Source organism: Rhamphochromis sp. 'chilingali' (genome assembly GCF_963969265.1).
Source record: "Rhamphochromis sp. 'chilingali' genome assembly, chromosome: 4".
NCBI classification, from domain to species: Eukaryota; Metazoa; Chordata; class Actinopteri; order Cichliformes; family Cichlidae; genus Rhamphochromis; species Rhamphochromis sp. 'chilingali'.
Window position 1 is genome coordinate 5,867,718 of NC_137948.1, and position 21,413 is coordinate 5,889,130.

General features: G+C 41.8%; 2 protein-coding genes across 10 annotated transcripts in view; both read left to right on the forward strand.

Moving 5' to 3' along the window:
- Nucleotides 1-4,464, forward strand: part of ctnnd1 (catenin (cadherin-associated protein), delta 1) — a 31,976-nt gene extending 27,512 nt beyond the window's left edge. For 6 of the 9 annotated variants that reach the window (XM_080879402.1, XM_080879404.1, XM_080879407.1 and 3 more), the window contains 4 exons: nucleotides 692-739; nucleotides 1,048-1,130; nucleotides 1,893-1,947; nucleotides 2,403-4,464. In XM_080879402.1, coding sequence (XP_080735528.1) covers nucleotides 692-739; nucleotides 1,048-1,130; nucleotides 1,893-1,947; nucleotides 2,403-2,461 — 245 coding nt within the window. In that variant the 3' untranslated portion in view covers nucleotides 2,462-4,464. Of the gene's footprint in view, nucleotides 1-691; nucleotides 740-1,047; nucleotides 1,131-1,892; nucleotides 1,990-2,402 lie in introns of all 9 variants that reach the window. The other 3 variants (XM_080879405.1, XM_080879410.1, XM_080879406.1) reach the window with 2 other exon arrangements.
- Nucleotides 4,465-5,140: 676 nt separating this feature from the next.
- LOC308396247 (uncharacterized protein) lies at nucleotides 5,141-21,117 on the forward strand. Its single transcript, XM_080881410.1, has 7 exons — nucleotides 5,141-5,343; nucleotides 8,700-8,818; nucleotides 8,917-9,848; nucleotides 10,031-10,123; nucleotides 15,489-15,954; nucleotides 17,135-18,913; nucleotides 20,411-21,117. The coding sequence occupies exons 1-7, from the start codon at nucleotides 5,300-5,302 to the stop codon at nucleotides 20,719-20,721; spliced, it is 3,744 nt and encodes a 1,247-aa protein (XP_080737536.1). The 5' UTR covers nucleotides 5,141-5,299; the 3' UTR covers nucleotides 20,722-21,117.
- The last annotated feature ends 296 nt before the right edge of the window (nucleotides 21,118-21,413 follow it).

A 21,413-nucleotide genomic window follows, 5' to 3' on the forward strand; every position in this document is an offset into this window, starting at 1 on the left:
CTTCTTGTTTTTATAAAATAAATTATGTAGTGGTGTCAGTTGTTATTCAAATTGGCCTTTTAAGTATCTATTCAGAGTTTCACATAATTTCCGTCTTAGATCTCTCTAAACTTGAGTCTGAATGATTCCTCTGCATGAATGCAACTCGGAAGTTGATTGTGCAGAATGATAACGGGCTGTTTGCAGATATGGAGTTACTCATCTCAGCCAACTTTCGATTCATTACATTTACAGCTTTGCCACATGGGGAATTTTCAAGAATAGTGAAAGCATATTTGATCTGCACTGCCTCCCAGTCAGTTTTCTAAGTGATTTTTGCATGTTTTTGTTTTTTACTGTGTGTGTGGGACCTGCCTGACTCCTCCCTGAGTACTGAGGTCAGGTTTAAGGTATAGAAGGGACCGGGCCTCCGGAAGTGTGTGGCAATTTTTGTTGAAATGTCAACACAGGACATTTTTAGTACTGATTTAAAAACCGTTTCATTCTTTGAATTTCAAAGTAGACTGAATGTGGACATTTGCTTTTACTTTTGTTTTAGTTGTGGTGATTTATTTAGTTGTTTATTTATTTATTTTTTTACCTGTTGAGCACTTTGGTTGCATTAAAAAATGTATTTGTCTCGACTTAATTCTTTAGAATTACAGAGCAATACATGTATTTCTGACTGTTTTAATATTTCTCTGACACACAGGTGGCAAAAGTGACCGGGAAATGATTCCAATGAATGACATGGGACCAGGCAAGTGTGCAAACACAAAACACACAAACAGATACAACTGACAGAAGAGCTGTCCGACATGCCTTTGCTTTCATTGGCATCAAGTCATCACTGACTTCCAGCTGCTGCCTTTGAGTCAGCACAGCGGACCATCTGCCTCTGTCCCTAGGATCCTCCTCTGTCACACTAACCCACTGCATGTCTTCCTTCACTACATCATAAATCTCCTCTGCGGTCTTCTTCTTTTTCTCTTTCCTGCCAGCTCCATATTCTACGCCCTTTGTGTATTTATCGGAAGTACCAATTAAACACGTGCTTCTCCTCTTCAGATGCCTACTCCACACTGGACCAGACGGGGAGAAGGAACACTCTGGATAACACACTCGGACCTACTGACAAAGATTTAGATCAGGTATCGGCCAACCTCATGACACACACTGACACTCCTCACACCTTTGCCTAGAGACATAAGCCCGCATGTCTGCACCTTTACTGAGAATTTACTGCCTCACTCCTAACATGCACTTTGCTCTTTGCTACATCTCTCTCCTGACCCCAATGTAACGTAATGCTCACTTAATTTTTAAAGTTATCTAGCCAGTTCACACCTTGTTGTTGTTGTTTTTGATTATAAATGGAATATTTTGGGGTTGAGGATTGCTGATCCGAGAAGCCAAAATCACCGAGCTGTGCTATAGCTGCAGTGCTTCACCTGACTTTAGGCGCCATCTGAGTTCAGTCTGCGCTCTCACAAGCTGCTAAAGTTGTTGTTCAATGAATGTAAAGGGCAAAAACTATTAATGGTGTTAATTTCACACACTGGTTTCCCAGAAAGTTACCGTGTGAATGGACATGTTCTCACACACACCCACAGGTAGCATGTTGATGCATGTCTCGGTACAGCACAGGAGTTGATCTTTATCTTGTGCGTTATTTCTCACCCTTGTCCCTTTTTTCCAACCTTAAAACAGGACCTAACATTGCACTAACATGTCGCAACTCTTCTGTCTTTCGTCATCCTGAACTCCCTCCACTTTTCCCCCTTCTGTGTCTACTCACCTCCTCTTTGGATTTTCACACTAAACCCTCTTTATTCACCCACTCCTTTGGACTCTTATCTCTCCTCATCTTTATCTGTCCTTCTCTCCTCTTTCTTTTTGTCTCTCTCTCCCAGGGAGGGATGTATGGGGAGAGGCAGGCCTCCTTGCCTCTAATGGATTCTTACGATGGTTAGGGTACACCCACTGTGTCACACTGCATGTCACCGCATGGTATGTGTGTCCCACTGGCTGCTCTCACAACTCACCGCATGGCCTAATATTAGTTTTGTAGTAAGATTTGTGAATATTTGTGTGTTTCTAATTGTGATTTGGATTTTTAATGAGCTTCCATTTTACTATTTTTAGACTGTTTTGCTCCCCCTGCTGGTGAAAAGTGTCAAATCTTTATTTTTTGTGGTTCCTTGGATCTTATATACACATATTTTTTTGTTACCTCTGCTTTGCACAGTTTGTAATTTTTCGTTTTGTCCAATGTTAAGTAACGTTTTTACTCACTGTATTGTATTTTTTAAATAATTAATTTTTCTTTAAAAGTGTGATTCTTTCCACCCAGGCATGGCTGCCTCGCCCTTAGCCGCTCCATGTGATCCGTTCACACACTTGTACCTCTTCTTCTCTTGCAGAAAAACTGATTGTGTGCATCACAAGACGACAGCCTCCTCCCACTTACTGCCCTTGCTGAACTGACAATGGGGGACTACCGCTACACTACCGACATGACTAAACTTCATCCCTTACACTCACTCTCTTGCAGCTTCTCTTCTTCCCTCTCTCTCTGTTACATTCCTCCATTGCAGTTCAAACACTCGAATGAAACCATATGGAAAACTGACGATGCTCTGCATTCCCTGTTGACAGCCGGATGTGACACTACGACCACTTGACTCCAAAACCACTCCATCAGCACTACAGCTTGCTTGGACAACACTAATGCTCTCTTTCTTTGAGACTGTGGCTTCTTTGGTATTTTCTCGGAGGTCAGAGCAAAGACTAATTAAACAAATTAAAAAGGAACTGTTGGAATCATATCAGGACACTTTATGGTGAGATTTTCCATAAATGGCTAACACACTCTGTTTTGAAGAAATCAAGGTTTTCTCTCTCTCTCTCTTTCCTTAATGGTCACACACTACAAAATATGAGTAATTTCCTACCGCTGGGATCTTGTATTTATCTGTCTAATTAGATATGTGTACAGCTTCTGCTTCTGTTTTGGTAGCGGTTGTTCCTCTACTCGCTTTGCTGTGTACTTTTAGTTACGTACGCGTGCCAAATGACACTGCTACTGCTGTGACTGCCACTGCTAACGCGCAACATGGCACACTCAGACTTTTCTCCAGCAGCCACACTGAAAACTTGTCATCCGCTTTGTTCTGTTGGCATCTTGTGTTGGTGACAGCCCAAAGATGCACGGGCGTGCTGCTTTTTTCTGCATTTGATTGTGATGATCCACAACTGTACAAGGTTAGTTATACAGCCAGAAATAAAGCAGACGAATGATTCTCCTCCTCCTCCTTGTTGGAACAGACGGCAATTTCTAAAGTGATCTTTCTGTTAAATGCACCCCCCTTTTTCTTGGTAATTCTTAGTGGATATCTCAAGGATCCGGTGGGCGCATTTCCTTATCTGCAGGTCCATAATCTTATGAATGTGTACATATGCAAGATTGTCTTTAATCGTGGGCTAACTGGAGTGCCTCGCTTATTCAGGATGGGTCTCATGGGTGTGTCCAGCGTGACCTGGGTAACTGGTCAAGTTGTTGTTTTTTTTTGTTTTGTTTTTTCACAGCAGTGTACAATTTGGGAGTACTGTATATAGAACTCAGAAGTTTTTATTCTGCAAGAATATGCGATCTTGTATGTTATTGGATATTTCTTTTTTTTTATTTTTTTAAATTAAACTCTTGAGTTCTGTATAACTCACTGCTTCACAAATCCATAACCTGCCTGGCTTTAAGACTACAGATCGACACAGTGCTGTCTGTTTTTTTTTTTTTTTTTTTTGCCCACATTTCTTTAGTACGATGTTTGTTCTGAAGAGGAATGCTTATTCTTAGTGCCGAGTGAGATGTAGATACTTACTGCGTGGATGATTAAAAGAAGCACTACGGGGTTGTAAAGTGTGATTTTTCTTTTCTTTTTTTAACCTCCTTTTTTCATGCCAGTTGAAATATGACAGCCTCCTTTTCTCAAATTAACGAGCTGTCTTCAAGATTGGACTGACTGAAAGATGAAAATGATAGCGAGCGAGGGCTAGTGTTAGAAAGAGAGGCATAGACCAGAATCTATTAGATAAAATCAAGAAAAAAGTAAAAGCACATTTAAACTATATATACAAGAGAATATTTGTTAATTTTAATGGTTTTATGTATTATTATTTTTTATATATATATTGATTTGGGTTCAATTGTTTTGGGTGCTCTGGGTGAATGCATATGCAATCTTTTTTTTTTTTTTTTCTTTTTTTGTTTGATTGAAAACAGTTTGTCTTAATTGAAAGCAAAACCAAGTTAGCTGAACAGAAATCCTCCAACGCCATCATCAGATACACTAATGGGAAGGAAAAAACCAGATTGTTGACTAATGTAATCTCTTTGCCTTGGCTCTTAAAGTTGCACATTCTCATTTATGAATGAATTATGTAACTAGCAATAATGTTTTTAATAAAAAAGAAAATTATTTCTCAGTGCCCGTGTTTTCTTTTTTCAGATTCTATTTATTTATTTATTTTTAAATGGGAACAAGGAGATGTTTATGATTTTTGTAGTCACTCAGTATCATTTACTTGTGGTTATTATAGTTGAAAGTGGGGGTAATAAAAACTAGACTACAAAAAAAAGTATTTTCTACTTTTAAAAACATATTGAGGAAATTAAGTAGCAGTAATTTAAGCATGAGAAGGAAATGGTCCAGACTTTTAGTGACACTGTAGGATTTCCACATGGCTGCGAGTCAGGTGACCAAATTCCAGCCAATTAAAATTGGGACACTAATTCTGAGCCATTTATAATGTGAAGGATAAATTCCATTTGAAAGCAACATTCCTGACGCCCTCACTGCGTAAACTTAAAGAGCATACATTACAGCCAGCATTATTCCTTATGTAGGTCTCCCTTTACTCATGTAGTCTCCTTTGTACATGTTTCTGCTGCTGTTTCATCTACAAAACCTTTGGCGTCTGAGGGGAAACATCCATCATTTTATTTCTTTTTTTTGTTTTTAATCCAAAATTGTTTTTGTATTGTTTTTTTGTTGCGTTTGCTTTTTTTGTGGTAGTATTTGCCATATTCCACATAATGCTGCATATTTTGTGACTTGAAATGTTTTTTCACCTTCTGCTGTAAAGCATTGGCAGAATAACCACGACGACAACCTTTAACCTTTAAGGTGGTTGGGAACAACAGGACTGGTCCTGTGAGACTTCAAGTTCCAGACAGAGAATCTGCTACTGGCCAACCAACCACACATAGTGGTGGCTGACAAGGAGAAGACCGTAGTTGTGATAGTTATGGTGATGACCAATGGATGCCGACATCAGGAAGAAGGAACAGGAACACAAACACAAGTAAAAGGACTCTCCCTCTTATATATACACATTTTGGTTTCCGCTGATTCTGTTTAACGCCGTTTTGTTATCAACAAACTACACATATGTCAGTAAAGATTTTCAGCTTGCATATTTAATTCATAAATTTATTTTTTCACTATCACAAAACAAATTGGAACTAAAATTTTTAAACCAATGAAACTAAAAGTGAATCCACTCTGAGCTGACACCAAACTTGCTAATAACTCAGCGCTCGGTGTCATTTCACAGGGCGGTCAGTAGGTGTCGCTATCACGTTGCAACACCATCTCGGATGCAAAAACTCGTGATGGGCGTCGATGTGTTGCATATGGCTGTGCGACTTTAATTTCTGGCTTTAACTCCAGTGGGTAAAATAAACATAATCCTCCATGAACCCTCTGCTCCTGCTACAGGAAGATTTTGGTAAGTGTAACTTTAAAGCTAACCTACATTAGCCACAGTGTCGGAAATCACTCCAGAATTAGCCATCTTAATAAGGTTAAGCCAATTAAACCTTCATTCTAAGGAATGGAAGGATTATTAAGTTGTAGTCTATGAATAAAGTGGCAAAATTTTATGCGAAATGAAGGGCGTTTTGGTTTTTTGCATTTTTGTGCTAACATGTAGCTACCTCTTAAGCTAGCTAGGATAAGTCTAGACAGCGACGATTAACCAACGCATTTTGTTTAAAAAAAAAAAAAAAGTCTGCTTAGGTGTCTAGAAAATTGCGATTAATGGAATAAATGAAACAGACAAACAAATAAAAATGTTGTCTGATTGGTAACAAGCCGATAGTGAAGTTCACTAATGCTAATTAATTTGTAGGGCTCCTCCACGTGGTCCACATGCTCCCAGAGTCGGTGTTAGCTGTGATCCTGCCAGAGAGACCACCTCTGTACACACCGCACACAGGAAACTAGCCGTGACTCATTACACTGTCAGAAGAAAACGGGTATCTAGAGGTGTACCTAGTACTTAAATTAAGGATCTCAAGTTGTACCAAGAATTTAAACCTGCATTAAATTATAAGAAGAGGTCAAAAGTGAGGCTTTCCCCCAAACCATGAATGCAGCAATTGAGCAATTTACTCAGAAATGTTCATTTCGATTTTAGGGGAAAAAGCTCTTCAACTCAAAAGATAAAAGGTATAAATAAACTGTATTATTCAGATTAATAGAAAATAAATGAAACCATTATCTAGCGTCCATATATTCAGAAAAGCTCGAAATTGTATCTTAAATTACAATAAAAGCAATAATACAATAATAAAAGCAAAAAAAAAAAAAAAAATAGCAATTGGAATATTTTGGTACTTTCAAAGGAATACCCTACCTTGAATCTGATTTGGGTTTTTTTTAATCATCATCAAAAGATCTGTTTCCTGCCATTCTAAGCAAAGTTGGTCAAATAATTCATTTTTGTGCAAATCAGTCAAACTTTGAAAGCAATTTTTAATTTAATTCGACTGGTAATTTCTATACAACGTTTTCCATGTCTGCTAATACTGACTACCTTATGACTGTGCTCTTATTCAATAGGATAGTGAGCCCTCCCCCCGTTATTTAAGCTATTTAAGTGTTTAACAGATTTGTTTGGAGGCAGATGATTTGTGGCGACCTCCTTAAAATTGTAGCCGAAAGAAGGACAAGGTTTCTATACAAGCAGTTTTTGTGTCTCAGTTTTTGCTGAAATTAAATTCACATGCCCTTTAATGAACCATATGTTATAGCCAAGCTGGAAAAAAAAACAAGTAGTCACCACCCAAAGAAATAGGTTGTGACTATTGTCCACCCATTCCACTAAATAATTATCACAGTGATTTAATGTTTTAGCTGGCAGCAGGTTATTTAACCCCCAGGATATGTCTGGAGACGTATCCTGGGGGTTGTGGAAAAGATCTTACTCTATTTTAGAAGGGTGACATTATTGGCCTGAGCAGGGGAAAAACTCAGGAGATTCCTAAAATGACGAAAACTGGGTTAATAACTGCCCAGTGTATTATTGCATTATTGAAATCTGTAAGAGTTGTGGTGAACCATCATCTTTGATGGAGAAATGGACAAAATCTTGAATGATCCTGATCGGAGATTACTGAAATATTTAGTTTGTAAAAACTTCAATTTAATTTATATAACACCAAATCACAGCAACAGTCTTGTCGAAGTGCTTTATATTGTAACAGAACAACCCTACGATAATACAGAGAAAACCAACAACAATCAGAAAACCATCTATGAGCAAGCACTTGGCAATAGTGGAAAGGAAAAACTCCCTTTTAACAGGAAGAAATCTCCAAAAAAACAGAGTCATGGCATTTCCTTATCTTACATTGTAGCAAACTCAAGACACTGGCACTAAATGCTATCATAGCCCTAAGAAAACCACTTCTCAATGAGGCTGTAAGGGTGGAAAGAAGACTTCAGTTTGCTTAGGTGCTTAAAGATGGTCTGAGCCCAGATTTATCCTGCTTAAGAATGATTAGCACGTCATACTGAGGGATACAGATAAATTGATGCACCAACACGAGCCCATGGGGGCAGTCTTGTGGTTGGTTTAGTTGCTCATATCTAGGTTCAGCATTGTTGAATGAGGTCAGCTACCTGAATTTACTGAATGAGCAGCTTTTTCCAGCCATGGATTTTTTTTCTTCCCTGATGGCATGGACATATTCCAAGATGGCCGCATTCATTCGGATCAAATTGTGGCAAAGTGGTTTGGGTCTCACTGAGAATCTTTGGAATGTGCGTGTCTGCATATAAATAAATGTTGTGACATTTCGTAAGCTCAATGAAATGACTCATAAAGGTCTGAGACAAATTCCAAATGGCAGCTGGTTTATGAGCTTCCAGATGAGAAGATGAAGACAAGCACACACACAGTCAGATAAGTCAGGAAGTCATGCAGGCACATGTTCATTTGACAGAGATAAAAATCCTTGTAGTCCCTTATTTGGGCAGTTACTTTGAAGGACTATCTAATCGTTATCATTATCTGAGTGGTAACCAAAGAATAAAAGCTGCACATTTACAATCACCTGTTAAATCTGATTTAAAACGCTTAAAAAAAATAAGACTTTGAAATGCTTTTTTCTATCTGAAGGTTGGGCTTCAGCCACCGTGTTTGCTGTTACAGAATTCTCACTTAAGGATTCTTCTCCATGTCTTTCTTCTGCCTCTGATGTTGTGCAGGGAAACATAAATTTTGCACACACATGCCCTGGAATGTTAACCATATTACTTTTTTAAAATTAAAAACGTATCTTTGGATGTGAATTGCAAACTCCCTCTGCCTGCGAATGCTCTTGTGCCTGTTTGATTTTGCTTCAAGACGGCTTCTGTTTGTACTTCAAACAGAAGTGCTCATGTGGACATGCAGAGGTACCTGTGGCCTGGTTATGAGGTGCAGCTTCTCGGGGGGCTGCAGAGACAACAGAACAGTGCCCAGTTCTGTGACACCCTGCTCCAAACTGAGGGTGAGAAAGAAGGAAAATTACAAAGTTCTTTGTGATGTAAGACAATGTACAAAATGCACAATTGAGTCATTCTCTCCTGACTTATTCTTTATGTAAAGGTATCTCAATCCCAACCCACAGCTGCATCCTTGCAGCTCTCAGCCCGTACTTGTCTCAGAAGCTTTCAGCCTCCCCCTCACCTCCATCTGGACAGAAGCGTCAGCTCCAGCTCCAGACCGTGAAGGCCCAGACTCTGCTCAAGCTGGTTGGTCTGCTTTACTCTGGTGTGCTGGAGGTAAAAGGAAACAATGAGAAGAGTGATGTGCTGGCTGCAGCCCACCAGTTTGGAATCACAGACCTTGTACGAGGACAGAAGGGTGGAGGGCCGAAAGAAGTCCAGGAAAGGAGGCAGAGTCTTGGGAATTGCAGAGAGAGACGGGGAAGCCTAAAAATACAGGAGACACATGTTGAGGCTGAGGTGACGGGCACGGGAGAGGAAAATTCACCAGTCAGAAAGACAATCAGTGTGTCTGTTGGCACACAGACAGCAACCATTGCTGAAAATTCAGTGGATTTTGGAAATCCGGAGCCTGCCTCCTCTGTAGCTCAAAGCCCGGATGTTTGTATCACTGTTCCACATCTCACCCCTCGCCCCGCCGTTGCCAGTGATGCAGAGTCTACATTTGGCCAAACTTGTGACAGTGTAACGAATCCCACATCCACTTCATCTTTTTCCATTGACACTGTGCCTTTTCCTACCATCCGTAATGATTCCAGTTCCTCGGAAGCTCAGGGCGACTGTTACCAAGAGTCATCTGAGTCTGGGGACAGCATCACCTGGTTGTCCAGAGAAAGGGCAGGATTGGAGGATGGAAAATCAAACGGCACGGCAGCTGAGAGCGTAAATGCAGAGCAGCCACGACAGGTCTGCAGAGATGAGATGAACGAAAAAGAAAACTCGAGTGAAAAGAGTCCTTCACCATGCAGCGCAGCGGTGAAAGATCTAACCAAGATGAAGGAGATGATGGAAGACGCACAGATATCCATCAAGGTGAAAAGAAATTGTATTCTTTTCGTGTTGTGAGCAGGAGTTCCGTTTCATGGATTGAGTGTAGGCATCATGTATGTTCGTTGTCTCTGGATTAGTTTGTTATATGTCACACCACATGTGTTGGACACCTTTCTCACTTTGTGTATTTTTGTCAGAACTGTATTTGTCTTATGTGTGTGCAGGTGAAGCTGAGGAGAAGAACGACAGGAGAGATGTGGGAGGTGGTGACGGTACAAAGCCCAAATGAGACGTCCATCCTGACATCACCGACTCAGGTATTTAACCCTCTGGGGTCGCCGGACGCGGCGGCGCATCAAAATCACATGACCAATTTAAGACGACACAGCTACAAGATGCGGCAGGTCAGAGTCCCCATTTCAACTTGGGTCGAAAGTGCGAACTTCACTATATACCAGTTTTTGAATTGTTTGAAATGTTTTTTTCTGAACAAAACAGTGGCGTTTACAGTGTGAAGAACGGTAAAAACAGCGTTTTCTACAGACAGCGCTAGCAAACACTCTCCCTTTGCGAACATCCCTTCCCTATTGGTGTTAGAGTTTACCATGTCAGCCAATCAAAAAACTGATGAGTGGAGTGACACCCGCGATGGAAAGCGGGCGAGCGAAAGACAGAGAGAGTGAGCGAGTTTTCATATGTGAGACATTAGTGACGTTTAGCGTGTTTGGAGGCTGTAGTTAGTTTGTTGTGTAGTTATTGTCTTGTATTGTGTGTCAGTTAGACCGCTGAATTTCATATTTGCTCTAAAAAAGCCGTCAAAGGCAGATTTCAGTGTAAACGCTGTTCCCACATGGAAAACTGGACTGATGCACCTCCTGCTGTCAGACCTGCAGGGTTTAGGCCTGTGCTGTTCTCCTCTGTCTTATACTGAACACAAACTACATTTTTTTTGGACTGGCACAAATAATTTGTGTGCCTTCTTATTTGATGCAGAACACCTGATTGTTCTGTAAATAGATTTAAATGGTTATATAAAAAACGCCTGAGGCCTTGGCTGCATTTTTAGGTAAATGGTACCATATAACTTTGTTGTTTGCAAAACTTGTGCATAATTTTTAGAAATGTACAATTTCTATTTGCATTTCAAGTTATGAAAATTATTCGTTAAACATGTTTGTGGGTTTTACAGTAAAAAATATAACTTTTTTCTACTCGGATTTTGAATTTTTTGTCTGAATTTAGATCAACTGTGCTAATATAGTATACCAAAATGAAAAAATAACTCAAATTTCAGATATTTGAGGTTGTGCTGAAAATAATGATACCAAAAAAGGCAAGAAAAACATATTTTAAAGGTGAAATATAGAGGTAAAATCAAAAAGTAGTCAAAAACGGCCAATTATACCCTGGACCCTGGGTTAAGGAATAAATTGCAAAATAACTTAATATTTAATTACCATACTTTCTGGACAATAGAGCGCACCTGTATATAAGCCGCATCAGCTCTATTTAAAAAAAAAAAAAAAGATATACAAGCCGCAGATATCTATGATGAAAAAATAGATATTTACTGCATGTACAGAACAATCTTGTACTGCAAATGTACAAGTATGTACCTGAACAGATTCTTTCCGAACAATGCCTTTTAACACGGCAGCAACTTTGCTGATTAAAACGGAACAGTATTTATTTACCTCCGTTTTTCCTGTATTTGAAACCACAAGTCACTTTAATCATCTTCGCTGAAACCCATGAAGTCGTCTTCTTCAGTGTCGGAGTTGAACAGGCTCAGAAGAGCTTCATCACATCTGTCTCCATCAGTCTCGCTCTCCGTGTCACTGTCATCCTCCGGTGAAGTTGGCTCTGAAGGTGCGCCGCTCTCTTCGCGCAGCAGTCCAGCCTTTCGGAACCCATTGGTGATGGTGGATTCTTTCACAGCACTCCACGCTGTTAGGATCCACTGACAGACATCAGAAAAGGATGCTTTTCGCATGCGGCCAGTTTTTGTGAATGACTTTTCACCGCTTGTCATCCAAGTCTCCCGCTCAACCCGTAGTGCAGCTTTAAATGCCCGATTTACACTGATGTCAAGTGGCTGCAAAAACTTTGTTGTACCTCCAGGAATCACAGCTGGAATGGAGTTTGTTTTCTTGATCGCTGCTTTCACAGAATCTGTGATATGGGCCCTCATGCTATCCAAAACAAGCAGTGCTTTTTTCCGGTGAAAAAATCCTCCCGGGCGCTTCCCATAGCACTCCGTTAACCATTCCTTCATTAGACCTTCTATCATCCACCCTTTGGTGTTAACTTTGACCACTATGCCTTTTCGGGAGTTGTTCTTTCGGCATAGTTATGCGCTTAAAAATCACCACTGGTGGAAGTTTTTGTCCGGATGCCGTGCATGCCAGAACGCAGGTGAAGTGCGTCCTCTCATGGCCTGTTGTTTTCAACAACACGGATGATGCACCTGTCTTGTTAACGGTCCTGGTCAGAGGCAGATCAAATGTTAAAGGTACTTCATCCATATTGATTATGTCGTCTGGTCCGATGGAGTTTTCTTGTATCTTTTTTTCAACGAATTTGTGGAAGTTTTCAGCTTTTTCCTGATAGTCAGGGGGGAGTTGCTGACAGAGAGTGGTCCGTGGTTTTTACGTTTCATAAATCTGAAACACCATGACGGCCCACCTTTGAAATCTTTAATATTCATTTCGCGGGCGATTGTTTCGGCTTTCAGTCGGATCTGTACAGTGGATACACCTCGGCCACCTGCTCTGTGTGTTCACCCATTCCTCCAGGACATTTTCAAGTTCAGGCCACCTGCTTTTATGTCCTCTGAAAGCTTTTCTCGACTTTTGGCATTGCATGAGCTCTTCCCGCTGTCGCCTCCAACGTCTCACCATAGACTCATTGACGCTAAGCTTGCGTGCAGCAGCGCGGTTTCCCTCCTGGATAGCAAGATCGATGGCCTTCAACTTAAAACTTGCATCATACGAACTTCTTCGTGTGGTTTCCATGATGAAGGGGCGAGGATTTGAAAATAATTACCAGTTGGTAATTTGTTGTGCGTGTTCTATCTGAACACGCTGAGGCCATGGTTCTCAGCCAGAAAAGGGTGGAGTGCCCACTCCGGGTCGGGGATGAGTTCCTGCCCCAAGTGGAGGAGTTCAAGTATCTCGGGGTCTTGTTCGCGAGTGATGGGAGAAGGGAGCCGGAGATCGACAGACGGATTGGGGCTGCAGCTGCAGTAATGCGGACGCTGCACCGGTCCGTCGTGGTGAAGAGGGAGCTGAGTGTAAAAGCGAGGCTCTCAATTTACCGGTCGATCTACGTCCCTACCCTCACCTATGGCCACGAGCTGTGGGTAGTGACCGAAAGAACAAGATCGCGGATACAAGCGGCAGAAATGAGCTTCCTCCGAAGGGTGGCTGGCCTCTCCCTTAGAGATAGGGTGAGAAGTTCGGCCATCCGGGAGGGGCTCAGAGTAGAGCAGCTGCTGCTCCACATCGAAAGGAGCCAGCTGAGGTGGTTCGGGCATCTGACAAGGATGCCCCCTGGGCGCCTCCTGGGTGAGGTGTTCCAGGCATGTCCCACCGGGAGGAGGCCCCGGGGCAGACCCAGGACACGCTGGAGAGATTATATCTCTCGGCTGGCCTGGGAACGCCTTGGTATTCCCCCGGATAAGCTGGAGGAGGTGGCTGGGGAGAGGGAGGTCTGGGCCTCTTTGTTTAGGCTGCTGCCCCCGCGACCCGGCTCCGGACAAAGCGGATGAAGATGGATGGATGGATGGTGTTCTATCTGCTAAAGAAAAAGTAGTGTATTCTTCTTTGCATTGATTTTTCATCAATCTATCTTGTTTTTTATTCTAATTCTGGTTAGAGTCCCCCTAGTGGTGGAAGAAAAATCCACAGAATAGCCGCACCTTTGTATAAGCCTCATGGCTCAAAACCTAAGGGAAAAAGTAGCGGCTTATAGTCCAGAAAGTACGGTACATTTTTTGAAGCTACACTAAACGCTTAAAAAATGTTTTTGTTTTTAATTTTCTGGCAATTTTTTATGGCTTGTGGGGATAGGTTAATTGGATAATCCAAATTGCCCATAGGTGTGAATGTGCAAGTGAATGTGAGCGCGAATGGTTGTCTGTCCCTGTGTGTTGGCCCTGCGACAGACTGGCGACCTGCCCAGGGTGTACCCCGCCTCTCGCCCTATGACAGCTGGGATAGGCTCCAGCGCCCCTGAAAAGGATGAGAAGAAGCGGATGGATGGATTTTTTTTTTTTATGGTTTCAGGCTTTACACGTGTGACAGTGTCATGAGGTTTGTCATGAGCTAGTGGGAGATTTGAAGTATTTAGGAAAGTACATTTCAGTATCACTTAAATTCCCAGTTCTGAGTCTGACAGACGGCATAATCGAGTGAACATCAAGAAACATGAAGTGGAAGAATTCCCTGTGATAAAAACTTTTATTTTGATTAAAAAATAGGATGCCCTTTCAAAACCTTACAATAACCAGCTTCTTCTTCTTAATCTTTGTTTATACTGTGTTATAGACTCAGGCAGCTGGAGACCTGAGAAACGAGTAATCATACCTGTTATACTTTGAAATGTGCTTGAAGACTGTTGCTTGGCATTGGGGCTTATTTTTGATGCCAGATGTTTTGCAATGTTTTGAAATATTACCTATGAAAGCATGACAACTAAACATTTATATAACTTAAGCTCACGCTGGTAAGCAAGAAACAAGAAATATCCATTTGTCAACAAGAATAGAGACCGCAGGAGGGAAGGTGCATTTCTGCAGAATAGAGTAGGCTGAAGAAGAGGAGGAGGAGGTGCACGTGGCCCGGCCGATGGTTTGGTGAGACGTTAAAGTCTCACTCCGTGCTCTGTGAGAAGTAAGCAGCAGCGGTATGATGTAAATGTGGTGTAAAACCTTAGCTGGGCAGGTTTAGCTCGGCTGTTGCCTCAGGCTCGACCAGAAAGAAGGTGCGTTTCATCATGTTCTCCCCCTGAGATCAGCAGCACAGCAGACATACTTGCTCTGTGGAAACTTTGCCATCCTTTTACCTGGTAAAGGGTAAAAGATTACCACAAGAATCTCTGATGTCTTGATGGTAAAGCAGTATCTGTTTTTATTTACGTGTCGAGAAATTTGTCAATTGTTTAATGTGAATATGAAAAACAGGAATTGGAAAAAAGTGTTTATAAAATGACATGATCACCAGTTAATTTCTTTTTCTTCACTTGTTTCCTGTGAGTGCTGCAAACAGTGAAGTCGTTTTTTATTCAAACTGTGGTGATCAGAGAAGTGGTTGTTAAATATTTTAGCTGGTTTCAGTCTTCCTTTCCAGCTCTCATCAAATAACTTCAACTGGAGGAATGAAAATCCAAACTTTGATATGAAACTTAGATTTCAGTGGTAAAATAAAGTCTTTGTCCCGTCGCCCCTAATCCGACAATCACGTTTCAACCGTCGTTGTTTTCTCTGTATTATTATTACCTCGCCTACATTATAAAGCACTTAGAGGCAACTGTTGGGGACTCATTTTCAGAGAAGCACCTCAATAAAATAGTTTGTTAGTCCAGTTTATCTGCAGACAGATGAATTCACCTTTGTTTTAAAGTTTGAATGAAAGGTGATATTTTGTAATGGTTTTAATGGTTTCTTATTCATCTTTCAAAAAGCCACAGACAGATGCTGAGGAACTCGAGCCTCCTCCCTCCCCTGTCCCCCCATGCCCTGTTCAGAAACCAGAGATCCAGAACCTTCCACCTGCTGTAACCAGCTCTCCCACACAACCAGAGCAACACCACAGCACCACCTCTGAATCCCAGTCTTTCTCCAGCAGCAGCTTCACCTCAAACCCCGACACTGAGCTTGAATCAGCGCCGGCGCCTCAGCCGCAGGGCTCTGTGGACGAGTGTGACGAGCAGATAGAGAAGCTGTTAGAGGACGTCATGATGAGCCTGAACATCCTGCCCAACTTGGAGAGTAACTGTAAGAAGTTGGAGTCGAGCCACAATGTTTGCCGAGTCCCAGTTTCGCAGGGTGACGCAGCCCAGGGTCGGATGGATCCTGTTGCCAGTGCAGCAGAGGTTGCTTTCTTTCAGGATTTGGAGTCGCAAAGCAACCAGACGTCAGTGGAGACAGGTAGAAGCTTTCTTTGTAAATACACATATATTTTTAATATCACATTATGAAATAGTTGTACAGACCCGTAGTAAGTTTTTTTTGTTTTCTGTATTTTTATTCTTTTGTTAAAGACTCCTTAGCATCTCTCCTCACTGCTCCACAGGCTCCAGGGTCTCATTACTGGCCTGTTATTGTTTGTGGCTAGCAAACAGTTTTTAGGTCCATTACTGCCACCTTCTGCATGCAGTAGTGTATTACATCTTAACAGTATTGGGGTTGTTTGTTTGTTTGTTTGTTTGTTTGTTTGTTTGTTTGTTTTTTTGAGACAAGACATTGATCAATTTTAGAATAAGGACTCAAAAATCCTGACCACCCCTCACTGCGAATGTACTGAAGTTTACTGTTCAGCATTTAACATTTATTGGTGATTTTTGTGTTTGTTTAGTTACATTTTAACAACATGTAAAGCCTTACAGTTTGTCTTTATTATTTTTTATACCTTGTTTTGTCTAAAACCTCAAACAGTTCTTCGTTCCTTGGATTAAACTTCAGTGTTTCTGCAAAGAAAATGAATTTGAAGAATTAACTGAGAGCAGGTGGAAGAGAGCCTGGACAGAAGAGAAATAAAAATAAATAAATAAAAAAGTCAGTAGAAGCAAAAAAAGAATACATGTGTATGAATGAGAGGGAGACAGGTGTAACAGTGAATCTGCAAATAGTAGAGGTACTGGGAGTAAAGCAGGTTTGTGGTTTGGAGATGGGCAAAAAAGTGCAGGAGCTGGATGTTGCACAGTTGAAGATGCTCAGATTTGATCTGGATGTGAGTAGGAGGGACAGCTGAGGCTGAGCAGTTTGTAGACGACTGTTTTAGACTTCTGTCCTTTTTATACTGATTTTAAAAAGGCAGAGGTGTATTTTCAGAGAGTAACACAGTAGGACCTTTTTCTTTCTTTTTTTTTTTTAAAGCACATTACATGTTATTACAGAAGCAGACTGAGTTGAACCTGACTTAAGTCTCAGTTCAAGTGCTCTCACTGCTACCCGTCCTGCTGCCCTTCCTCCTCAGTTTTTAGGAGCTTATTAATTGGTACTTTTAATTGGATTTTTTGATTGTCACAGAAAATGTCTATAAAAATACAGGGCTTACAATTCACGTATTTAAGATGAATTGATAGTCATCCTTCCGCTTGCTCGTTAGGTATCCATTGTTGCTTTGCAGCTCCAAACCAGCCCAAGTTGATCCAGCAGCAGCAGCCGACTCCCCAGTGCAACCCAGCTGTCAGATCTTTATGGCAAATCGATGGATTGAGCTGCCAGGGTTTGCCCCCATTCAAAAGTCAAAATTCTCTGTATCCGGAAACAACCACAGGCTCAGCCCTGTCTTCAGCTTTCTCCACCAGAGGCCAGAAACTCCATTACCCAGCATTTCAGCCACCATCCTCACAAGATGATCAACAGAGTCTCGAGTTTTTGCCTCTGCCAAATGGAGATGGGACACAGTCTAAACCCACTTTTTCCTCACCTTGCATGGATGACTTGCGGCTTCCTCAGCGTCTCTCCCCATTAGAGCCAAGTTCATCTGCAGCTAAAGGTCAGCCTCTACTCAACAACTCAGCAAACCCTGAACACGATGTCCAGCAGCAGCCATCCTTACGTAGGAGACCCTGGCTCTCGGACAACGCTGGTTCACTGCAGTTTCCCTTTAGCAGCATCATTTGCACAGGTCATAAAAGTACATCTCCATCACCAGATCCAGATCACAGCTGCCAGTCAAAGCAAGAGCAGCAGGAGAAGGATTTGCATTTAACAAATAGAGGAACCAGTGCAGAAGGTTGCAAAGGGAATAGCTTGAAAAAGAGAGGAAAAAAATCAGCAGCAGAAGTAAAATCGTACTCCAGGAGGCTGAAGGAGAGTTTCAAATATAGACATGATGACTCTACAGGAGACGGGAGGAAGAGAAGGCGCACAAATGATCAACAAGACTCCACCGGTTCTTGTTCTGCGTACAAAGATTTAAAAGTCAGTGATGGAACAAAGAATTGTTCAGTGAGTTTGTCAAGTAACAATGTGCTATTGAAGGAAAGAGAAGTGGCTATCAGGTCTTCAAATGCACCATCTGGACTTCCAGGGAAACCCAGCAAAATGTTGCCCGTCATTGACATTGGGGAAGAAAAACCCTTTGGCACCAAGCCGTCTCGGATCAGGACCAGGGGCTTTATAAAAAAATCTCAAGAGGCAGCAAATAACACAACCCCACCTGAAACGCCTTGCATTTTCAAGCCTGTCGTCAGCAGAGCTCAGCTTGTGAGTCAGGATGGCGTCTCGCTCGCGAAAAGGAAACGTGGTAGACCCCGAAAAATAAGACCTGTAGAGGACTCTACACAAAGTGTTCCTGCCGTTGTTGAAAACAATGAAAATGTCGACAATGCGCAGGTCGACAGGGACTTGCCAAAGGAGCAGGAGGAGAAAAAAATGGAGAGGACGTGCAGGAAACGGAGGAGGAATGAGAGCGAGGTGGAGGTCAGCGCAGTGAAGAAGACTGCGAGTGTCGAGCACACTGAAAAGGCTGAAGAAACCAATAATGACTGTAACGTAAAACCCGGGACAGTGAATCAGCGGCACGTGGTCACTCTGAAGGACATTCAGAAGCTTATTAAATGGCAACAAGCACGAAGAATGAAGTCCAAACAGACCCAGGAAACACATGAACCTGCAACAGGCACAGATGGCATATTGGAGAAAGGAGTGGACATTAAAGACGGGACAAACTCTGAAGAACATCACAAAGGTTCAAACATCGCAGTTGATAAAAATCACAATCTTCTTTTGAGCCCGTCTGCAGAGACAAACAGTCGTATGAGCGAGAAGAGGAGTTTGGATGGTGATGAAGACCACCCAGTGTCCTTAGACGTTGTGGAAGAAGATGAAGCCAAGGTGACACCGGAGAGAGAGCGACCACTGGGAAGTCCTTATGAAGGTACTTTGAATTTTGCTGTTTCTGTTGCCATGGTAAATTAATTGGATTTTGTTTTGAAGGTTGTTATTCAGAATGAATGATTACATTGGTAGTATTGATTTTTCTGCTCTATGCCAATCACACAGGCACCTCCGAGGATGGGTTGGCATAGTGTGCTGTGGCTTCAGGCCATTTGTCTCTTGCAGATGGGAGTAAACTGTAAAAACACAGACCATAAACTGTCACGTTGGAGCTAAGGCACGGTGTTTGTGTCGCCCCCATGTGGGCTGACTCAAAGCCGCATAGTTTCACTTCAAGAGACCAAAAAACTTTTCTTAAAGTAGATGCAGATTTAGACATAAAAAAAGAGAAAAAACTAATAAAAAAAACTGAATATCATTTCAGGTTAAACCTTGCAATAGAGCAAATTTACATTTTAATATTTTTTGTCTTTTTAAGTCTGCTCAGAATTTCAGTATCTGTTCAGACATCAGCTTCAATACGGCCATTTTTTTTTAAACGTGCTGTTGCACAATCCAGTGCATGATCAACATGTACTTAAGTGCTGTTTGTCCTGCAGTCTGGTTGGACGGCACCTTCATTTCTCAGTGGATCTACTACATTAAAAAAAAATCTACCTTGGAAGGAGAATGCAGTGTTTTGTGTAGGAAACACTGTAAAATTCTCTCTGTAGGCATGTGTCCATGTTTGCTTTTGCTATTTAGTTTCTTCCTTTTTTATGTCCTCAGTTATGTCACAACAGTGGGATGGCACTCAAGCATTTAAAGCATGCCATAAAGCTTTCTTTCCATTTGGCTGTGCAGGTTCCTGTCATCTACTAGCTGTTATTTTCAAACTAACCACCTAACCCTGCTCCTTCCTGTGGAGGACCAAGACTAGGTGGCAGCCTGACCAGGTTGCTCTTGTGGCGGTCACCGTCCAACTCCAGGCCTCACGGGCAGGTGTCCTGCAGGTTTTAGATATCGCTCTGGGTCAACGCACCTGAATCAAATGATTAGTTCATTTCCAGGCCTCTGGAGAACGTAAAGAGATGTTAAGGAGGTAATTTAGCCATTTAAATCAGCTGTGATGGATCAAGGACACATCTAAAACCTGAGGCCTGGAGTTCCACACCCCTGGTCTAGGTGGATGGACTTCTGCTCTACTGTCTTTGACTTCAGCTGGTGATTAAAGTTCTTGTTTGGTCTGGAGATGCACTGTGAGCTCAGTGGCCACTCGATTGAGATGATGCTGGTCCATGCTGGTGCGCTGAGCTCTCGAGGGCTGCAGAGCAGAACAAGAACAGAATCACTTGAAAGGCAGCTGATCTTGTGTTTTATTTGCTGACGGTGTTTGCAGATGAGACACTAACGTCAAAAGCTCACTGCTGGCTATAGAGGCAGCTGACTATTGATCAGTTATTTATCATCGGAAAGTGTGAGTATGCCTCTTTCTGCTTGCACACAAACATGCACGCACATGCTCCTGCTACCCTCACAGTCTCCTTCTGTGGCACAGGGAAATCTGATACAACGGGGTCTCCATTCCTCAATGATGACTGCTCCTCTCACAGTGACACCCTCCTGCCTGAAGAAAACACAGCTTTGGACTTCATGTTGCAGCCCTTGACCGCGAAGATAACCAGTACAGACAAAAAGGGAAAAGAGGAGGAGGAAGAAGAAGAGGTGGATGTTCTGGTTTGCTCCCCAGAAAAAGCATCTCAGACCAGAGAGTGTGAGGGGTTCCTCAACAACATAGACATGACTCCGAATGAAGATGAGGAAGATGATGTGAATGAGATTGACGTGACTGGAGACGAGGCAGAGTAACGTCATGTACGTGTGTATTTTCTACCCCGTCCAGTGGTCGGCTCTCACTCTAATGCTGTCTCTGTTCTGGTTGTGTTTATGTTCACATGTCACATGAAGTTGCGTATAAAGATTCATTTTTACATTCTTCACTTCATGTTTTCACCGCTTTGGGTTTTCGTTTAGTTCCTTCTGTATACGGTTCAAAAAGATGTTTCATTTCCTTTAATAATATTCTAAAGAAAAAGTTTCTTTTGTCAATTTTATAAATTTTACATTTTCAGCGAAATTGTCTGATGAATAGAGGAAAAGGCACTTGAGTGGCCTTCAGTGATGTCCCTCTGTATGTTTCCATTGTGGAAAAGCTCTGTTGTTTTAAGTCTATATTTGTAAAACTGTTTTATGTACATCAGTACATAATATAATTATGGTTTATTAAACGTTTTCATGTGACCGCTTGCTTCCTTTAAAAAGCACCATAGCTGAACACAAGAGGGCACTACAGAATATACACTCACTGGCCACATTATTAGTTACATTTTGCTTGAATTCTAATTGGCATAGATTTAACAAAGTGCTGGAAATATTCCTTTTCCATTTTGGTCCATATTGACATGACAGCATCACATGTTACAGCTGGTTTGCTCCCCAGATTTATGAGCTACACATTTATAATGCAATACTTTGGATTGAGCTCTGGTATCTATGGAGGT